At 33.8% G+C, this 8,736-nt stretch overlaps 1 protein-coding gene across 1 annotated transcript in view; it reads left to right on the top strand.

Moving 5' to 3' along the window:
- Window positions 1–1,571: 1,571 nt before the first annotated feature.
- Window positions 1,572–8,736, top strand: part of LRRTM4 (leucine rich repeat transmembrane neuronal 4) — an 805,389-nt gene continuing 798,224 nt past the window's right edge. The window contains exon 1 of the mRNA XM_090280308.1: window positions 1,572–3,104. Coding sequence (XP_090136434.1) covers window positions 1,587–3,104 — 1,518 coding nt within the window. The 5' untranslated portion in view covers window positions 1,572–1,586. The remainder of the gene's footprint in view (window positions 3,105–8,736) is intronic.

Raw genomic sequence — 8,736 nt, 5'->3', positions numbered from 1 at the left:
GTATCTACAGCTTGGGAATTGAGTATGAGATAAATACTGTGTTTGCTTCTATTTCTTGATAATATTAACCATGCGTGTATTTCAGGTCGCTGTCAGGGAGATTGTTAACACTTTACTGCGTTTGTGGAGGGGTGGGGTCGTTACTTTGTCAGAGGTCGCACAAGGGCTTGTTTCATCTTTGAAGCTATATCCTGAACACAGCTTCCAAATTTTCATTTGCCCGTCTTATTTTTTCAAGTGTGACGCCCCCCCCCGCGCGCCCTTCTCCTGTCTGGGAGAGCTGGAATGTATTTCAATGAGTCTGTAACTGACAGGAGGACAGAGCAAGATCGGGTTTCAAATAGGGGGAAAAAAAAAAAAGACAGCGGGTTCAGTGAAAGGAGAGGTGTTCCTTTTCTTTCTTTCTTTTTTGTTAGAGGTTTGGCTGATTGCTTCTCAGTTAAAAATAAAAAATATGAATTTTTTAAGTGAAATAAGGAAACCACAGCACACGTTTCTTTTGTTTTTGTTTTTTCCCTACCACTAAGAATTAATAAATCTACTGTTGACAGAGGAAAGAAGTCCCTTAAGATACCATGACTTGGAAATGCAGCATAAATGCCAATAGATTGCAACTTTGCAGGCTTTCAGAAGTTAATGGAGGTAGGGGGGAGAAAAGTCAGTGAGACATTTGAGCAGGTTGGGATGGGGAGAGGGGAATGCTAGTTGCATCTCTCTACTTGTTTATAGCCCACATTTGCAGAAGCAACTATGTTAAGAATAACAGTAAAATTAATACTATACAAGATTATTTTGCTTCTTATGGAAATATTTAATAAGAATCTGAGGACCCTAACTTTGGAGTGTTTCATGTTATCAGTCGGCAGGGTTCTCTATCTGTATATATGCCTGAGCAAGAGAGCCCCAGAAGATAGCTCCTTCTGAGTGCTGAGAGTACCTTGACTGTAATTAATCTTCATACCATGCTTAATCGGCTGCCCATGCTAGTTCCAATGCCATTTTTTTCAGAGCTCATACGTTGTTTTTCTATTAATGCATAAGGATACAATTTCAGGCAGTGTAAACTTGGGTTACTTTAACAAGCTGACTGAATCTCCTTTGCCAAATCATAGCCTTTGTGCTCCACTAGGAAAGACGTACAAGTATGGGGTTTACAAAATCACATTTTTGCCATTACCAGAAGACTTAGTACTCCTGCTTTTGGTACTAGTGTTCAACGGAGTGGCTAGCCAAATAGTATTGTTATTAAAATGTCGGCATTATGTGGTAAGACAGGTCAGTGCTTTGCAGTTTTGATGTTTACATGAACTCATGAAACTCGGGAAAGCTTTTCTTGGTTCTCCGACACTGGTGATTTCAAAAACAAGGAAGAAAGAATGAAACCTAAACAAAAAACATGCAGCACAGAAGACAAGAAGGCTTTAGATGTTAAACACATTGTTCTTAAATCAGCTGTCCCATAACAGCACTAGATGAAATACTCCTGATATTAGTAAGACGTGGTGATTTGTATTGATAGCTTTACAATGTGCATTTGTCTTCTTTTTAACATTGTAGGTTTCCATTTAATTACACAGCTGAGAGGCATGCGCGTGGTGCTAGTGCTACTTTCTACACTGCTGCTTGTTATGCTAACAGGGGCTCAGAGAGCTTGCCCAAAGAACTGCAGATGTGATGGCAAAATTGTGTACTGTGAGTCTCATGCTTTCGCAGATATCCCAGAGAACATTTCTGGAGGATCACAAGGCTTATCATTACGATTCAACAGCATTCAGAAACTCAAATCCAATCAGTTTGCAGGCCTTAACCAGCTTATATGGCTTTATCTTGACCATAATTACATTAGCTCAGTGGATGAAGATGCATTTCAAGGCATTCGTAGACTGAAAGAATTAATTCTAAGCTCCAACAAAATTACCTATCTGCACAATAAAACCTTTCATCCAGTTCCCAATCTCCGCAATCTGGACCTCTCCTACAATAAGCTTCAGACATTGCAATCAGAACAATTTAAAGGTCTTCGGAAACTCATCATTTTGCATTTGAGATCCAACTCTTTAAAGACTGTGCCAATAAGAGTTTTTCAAGACTGTCGAAATCTTGACTTCTTGGATTTGGGTTACAATCGTCTTCGAAGCTTGTCCCGAAATGCTTTTGCTGGCCTCTTAAAGTTAAAGGAACTCCACCTGGAACATAATCAGTTTTACAAGATAAATTTTGCACATTTTCCACGTCTCTTCAATCTCCGCTCCATTTACTTGCAGTGGAACAGGATTCGCTCCATTAGCCAAGGTCTGACATGGACTTGGAGTTCCTTACACAACTTGGATTTATCAGGGAATGACATCCAAGGAATTGAGCCGGGCACATTTAAATGTCTGCCCAATTTGCAAAAATTGAATTTGGATTCTAACAAGCTTACCAACGTCTCACAGGAAACTGTCAATGCGTGGATATCGTTAATATCCATTACTTTGTCTGGAAATATGTGGGAATGCAGTCGGAGTATTTGTCCTCTATTTTATTGGCTTAAGAATTTCAAAGGAAACAAGGAAAGCACCATGATATGTGCAGGACCTAAGCATATCCAAGGTGAAAAGGTTAGTGATGCAGTGGAAACATATAATATCTGCTCTGAAATCCAGGTGGTCAACACAGAAAAATCTTACCTGGTGCCCCAAACTTCCCAGAAGCCTCTGATTATTCCTAAACCTACAGTCTCTAAATCTGACCCCACCCAGCCCATCCTTGAAACACTAAGCCCCTCCCCAGGGTTTCAGATTCCTGGCACAGAACAAGAGTATGAGCATGTTTCATTTCATAAAATTATTGCAGGGAGCGTGGCTCTCTTCCTCTCAGTGGCCATGATCCTCTTGGTTATCTATGTGTCTTGGAAACGCTACCCAGCCAGCATGAAGCAACTTCAGCAGCACTCTATTATGAAGAGACGGCGGAAAAAGACTAGAGAGTCTGAAAGACAAATGAATTCCCCTTTACAGGAGTATTACGTGGACTACAAGCCTACAAACTCTGAGACCATGGATATATCCGTTAATGGATCTGGGCCCTGCACATATACCATCTCTGGCTCCAGGGAATGCGAGGTATGAACCATGATCCTCCTAAAAGCATTTCTGCTGCTGGGAAGGAGAGGTAAATGTTTGAAGCGCGATAGGTGTCTCTAATTACTAGAAAGATTAATGACCCTTTTGCTTTTGGGTTTTGCTCAGTGTGAAAGGTTACTTAATTAAATTACAACCACCAGAAAATTGACTGCTTTTTTTTTTTTTTTTTTTAATGGTTGAAATTTGAAGGAAGTTCATTTAAGGATGAGATTAAGTTGGAATAAAGCACTATGTTACAACATCTTTTTTTAAAAAATGTGTATACAGGGGTTGGACTTAACACACATACACATGAACAAAACATTCTAAAATTTGTGTCTGGTTCTTGTTGTTTGACTTTTGTAATGGAGTCAAGAAGGAGGGACTAGTTTAATATAAAAACAAAGTGATTTTACCAAAATTTAGGAGGTAACAAAGATTTAAACCAAAGAGCAATTTATCCAATGGTTGATTTCATTGTAAATTTTTAGTTTTAATCAGAGCATGCAACAGGGATCTACAAGAATAACTGTTTCCATGTTGCTTGCCATGTAGTTATTATACCAGCATAGAAAATGTAGAGGCCTACTGTGTAATTGTGTTAAGCTTTTAAAGATGTCTGTCTTCCTTTCTTTTTTCTTTTCTGTTTTTCTTCTTTTTGTTAATTTTTTAAAAAATTACTGGACATTGATCATTTTTCGAAGGATTTATTAAGTGCTGGCTATTTGTATGTAATCAAAATGAAACTTAAATTTCATTTTTTGGCTGTGTCCCTGGGAACTAAAATCAGGTTGTGTTGTTGTGGACGATTTAGCAGTAATATAATGACAGGCAAGCCAGGGACTGTTTGTCAGTGTTGCTGTCATCCCCAAAAGAAAAGATGTGTATTCTTGTTAAACTTATTCAAAATTAAGTGATGCAAATGTATATAAATAAAAAGAGAGAGATTTGAGTTCTGGGTATTAGCTTTTCTGTGACAGCCTCAAATGAAGGCATTTCATATTATACTATTTTCATTTTAATGAAAAATTTGGACCCAGTTTCTGATTATTTAATATAAAGATCATTTATATGAATGCACTTATTAATAGGAAAATAGTCACAGATTTTAACTTGTCAATAAGTAATACAGGATTCAAAATATTCTTTTCTTGTAAAGTTGATCAAAATGTGCAAAAACTGTGACTGCCAGGCCCTCGCTGCTAGAATAAATTAGTGAAGAGAAGTTAAGTTCTGGCACTCTGTCATCTTAGTGTTCACTTTTAGATGATTACTTTTTCAAGCAAAGTTTTAATGAGTATTTAAAGACTTTGCTCTTTTGTAATACTAGTTATAACAGTTGAAAAAATATAATTTGCTGTTTGATAATACACAAATATTTCCATAGTCTAAATGCAAATGCTAATGAAAATGTTTTCAGACAGATCACTGAGTTTGAAATAATATCCAACTCAGTGTAATTTGCAATACTGAGCTATTCTTCACAGAGTTCATTTTCTCCTTTTTAGTCCATGACTGAAAAGGAGAAAAGTAATCCCAGATGATAAATCCCTAAAAGAAACAGTTATATGCTATTGCCCTTAAAAATTAAAGAGAATTAAATATTTTATATAGAAGTCTTTATAAAGATGTTTTTATTGCAGGCCAACATTTATACAACATACGTGATTAGTAAATCAAGTTCATCCTGTGTTATTCTCAATTCTCTTTAGTGTGGAAATCCTTTTAAAGGCCAGTGATATAAAAAGAAAACTCCATGTCAATTCATTCATTTTCTCTTTACTCTTGTAGTAGAATGGGGATTTTTATGCATAAGACGTAAAAAGAAGAAAAGTTCTTAAAATACTAAAGTTGAAAACAGTGGTTTCAAAACTTTTCTAGGTATCTTAAATTCCAGAAATTATTTCTTCAAAGACACCAGGCCTTACCATAATAGGAACAAAATAAAAATCTGTTTTATTTCATGAAAACAATAGTGTTTAAAAACACAGTTTGCTACTATGTGCTATCTAGAGTGGAGTTTGTAGTCATGAAATTGCAGTGGCATTGTTGGGGATGACCGTGGTGTTAAAAGGCATTAAGTAATTAAATTAATTAAGTGTTATAATGAAGCAGTTGAGTCAAAATGGCAGTTCTATTGAAGTAGATCAAACTCTCTACACCCTAAAAAGTAAAAATGGGAGGCTATACACATTTAAGACTGTGACTCTACTTTCCATTGTGAGGGGCCCAGTAAAGCTACATTTAAATGACTATTAATTTGTTTTGAAACACAAACATACAAAAACAAACATTGCAACCACCACTCCCCCTATCCTACCAAGATGTTCAGTACATTATAGTTATAGATGGCTATGACATGAGGAAAAGAAAATTCTTAGAAATTGTTATGAAAAGCATAATTTTCTCTTACGTCTTTGTCACCCTGGTATAAAATTTTCCCTGCTGAGAAAATGTTTCTACAAAATTAAGCCAAAAGAGAGGAATGATTTGCCCAAGATTATGATTTTTTTTAAAAGACAATAGTGGTATGCTAAATTATGGTCTGGTGTTGTTTTCATAAACCCCTCCTGTCAGTAGCTAAGAAAATAGAGAATCATCAATTATATATAATACAATTTTGAGAGGTAGTTTCTTTTTTATTCAAAATGCCAAACTGTACCCAACAAAGCCATATATATTTAACTAGAAAACTTAGCACCAAGTGCTTATTTTCTAAGCTAGTGCCTTGAAAAAAATTGCATTCAATTGAAAATCCCACTTTTACACTAATGTTGTATTTTAGTTACCATGGTATAAATAGTTAAAAATATCCATTTTGTCTGTTTCTTTTAAAATAAAACATTAAGATTTATGATTAGGATGATGTCTATGAGCTAACACACAAATATTGCATGCAGTTTACAAAGTAAGTAAGTTTGGCTCTATTCCTTGTAAGATTTAATTTTGAAAATCCTTATGCACATTCTCCCTAACAAATTGAAGAATAGTATAATAACATAGGCAGTAAAAATCTCTTATGTCTATAAAAGAGAAATAGAGTAGATAGTTATGAATAATTAATATGATATATGGCACAACTTCAATAGATACATGCATCTCAATCATCATACTTCGAGTGGATCATTGTGTGAAATTGGACTGATTCATTTAATTTGTCTGTTCTCAGAAAAGAGAACTTAAAGTCAAAAGGATACAGCTTTGCCTAAAACTTCAGAAGGTGTCATTAGAGGGAAAGAAAATTGCCGATGTGTATTTTAAAAATAGTTTGTGAATATTGCGTAGCTTTATCTCATTAAAAAATATTACAGGATTGTGAAGTTACTTCATTCTGCATACGAAAATTTCACATAAAGATGGTACAGAACACAATATTGAATATCTGGTTCTTCTAGGATATATTTATCAAGTGAAAATCACAAGGACCTCGATAAAATTAGTCACTGTGGATATAGGACAAGAAAGAATATATCAAGTTTGTATTTTGAATTAAAAATAATGAAATCAGTAAAAATGAATGAAAGTTGTCTCTAAAAAGATCCTCCACCCAAAGTTTTTAGAAGTTAAGTAATTGAAATAAAAAATTAATAATTCCATAAAGCTAAAAGTACTGCCATTAGGAAAACGGGAGTATAGGTGACATTAGATATATATTTTCTAAATACTTGATATTTTGGTTATATTTTTCAGAGTCAAGTAAAATATAAATATATTGGTTGTTATTCAGGGCTTTTATTATTTCTTTCACTGCTGTGCAGTGAGTGGTATAGACCATTTACAGCAGTTTATATTTATTGAATGTATTAGGTCAGGTTAAAACTGTTGACTTAAGGGAGTTATTAACATCTTTCTGCACTTTAGAAGTTGACATTTTGAAGTTCACTGAATGAATTTCTGAGAACTAAAAAGCATAAAATGTTCAAAGAGGATTCTAAGGGAAACCGAATCAGTAGCATTGAGTTCAATTTACACATTAGCAATATAAAGCTATAGAAAATAAACTTTATTTTCGTGGCTGTCTACTACTGTGTTATGTTAAAATGTTATAATTGAAATTATACTTTGTATGCACATAAAGTATATGTGTGTGTTTGTATGTGAGTCTGCATTTGTGTTCAGAGAGGAGGGAGGGAAAGAAAAGAGAGTGAATATAAATATATTTCTATTAAAATTTTTGTCCATTTTGAAAATTTGAAATATTAGAGAAAAAAATTTGGGTTAAAATGACCAGAATCAGTCAGGAACATACTTCTTAAGATATATATTTAATTCTCTCTAAATTTATAAGTATCTTATGTCTAGATAGTCTAATATTCTTTCTTTAAAAAATGATTAACACCACACATTGTCATTTTTGCTGTGATTTTCAACTAGTCACTTCCTTTCTCTATGACCCATCATTAAATAAATGAGTCTATTCAGCTAGCATAATATATCCCAAATCAAAACGTTTCTCAAGTTAGTAAACTTTAAAAATTTCCGTGATCATTCCCAGGACCACAAGAGCAAGATGGGATATGCTTGAAAAACTGAGTTATTTATATACATTGTCAATGAAAAAAGAAAGAACTTTGCGAGTTAATAAAAAAAAGAAAAATATAGCCTGCTTCAGGGGCAGATACATTACACATATGCATGCACATGTATGCACACATGAAAGACAAACACAGATTTATATATCTCTTAAATTATTTTCAAAAATGTTATAGTCTGAATTTGATCCAATTAAAATTTATTGAGGAATAGAGTTTTCAGAGTGACAGCTGCCCAAAAGGCCTAGTATGTCAATTTAGAAATGATTTAAAATAACAATAAAGGGTTTAATTTCTCTTTCTAAAATTAACTCATATTTGCAACTCATGGACAAGATTCTAATAATTGGTTGCTCTCTAGGATCCCAAATTGAGATGTTGGATTATGGTATTAGAAATATATAGATTTTGACACACGCTAGTAATTTTCATATGATTCTAGAATTTTTTTTTTTTTAAGTCTTTTCTGTATTCAATAGAATCTAATCACCCTAGATCTCAGTATCTGCTTTATGCTTTAGAAGTTGCTCTGTAATATTAGCATTGGTGATGGTGACTCATCAGACTGTTCATGTCTCTGGAGTTTCATAAAGAACTAAAGCAAAGTGAAACAATGAAAACCTGTATATCACCAGATACTGAAGTTTTGAAAAATTAGTATGCCTTTAGATCAGTGAAAAGCATAAAAGTGATGTTGAGTATGTTTTAAATATTAAAATTGCTTTTTATAGTACCAAAAGGACTATCATTCATTTGGTCGGTTTAATAAAATCATAATACTTTTAAAAAGAAAAAGAAGTTATGAGAACATTTTTCTTATGCACTCATAGTGCTAAACTTTTAACTGTAAGTTAGGCAAGGTTGAGAACAAGCACAGTATTGTCTATATCAAAGTCACTGGCTTTTAAATAAACTGCTTTAATATCCTTGAATATACTTTATATGTGTCAAGGCTATGGTTTATACTCCTGCTAAATAGTTTAAAAAATAATGCTTTCACTGTAAAGAGAAATTAAGGTCTAAACAAATGTGGCTATGGGAAATTAGTCCTTTAAAATACAGAAGTTTGACTTTAAGCCAAATCCTACATATAATTCTTG

The sequence above is a fragment of the Furipterus horrens genome, unplaced genomic scaffold, assembly GCF_987537825.1.
Source record: "Furipterus horrens unplaced genomic scaffold, mFurHor1.1.pri manual_scaffold_6, whole genome shotgun sequence".
NCBI classification, from domain to species: domain Eukaryota; kingdom Metazoa; phylum Chordata; class Mammalia; order Chiroptera; family Furipteridae; genus Furipterus; species Furipterus horrens.
The sequence above is the reverse complement of the archived record's forward strand: the minus strand, read 5'-3'. Positions and strand labels throughout refer to the sequence as shown.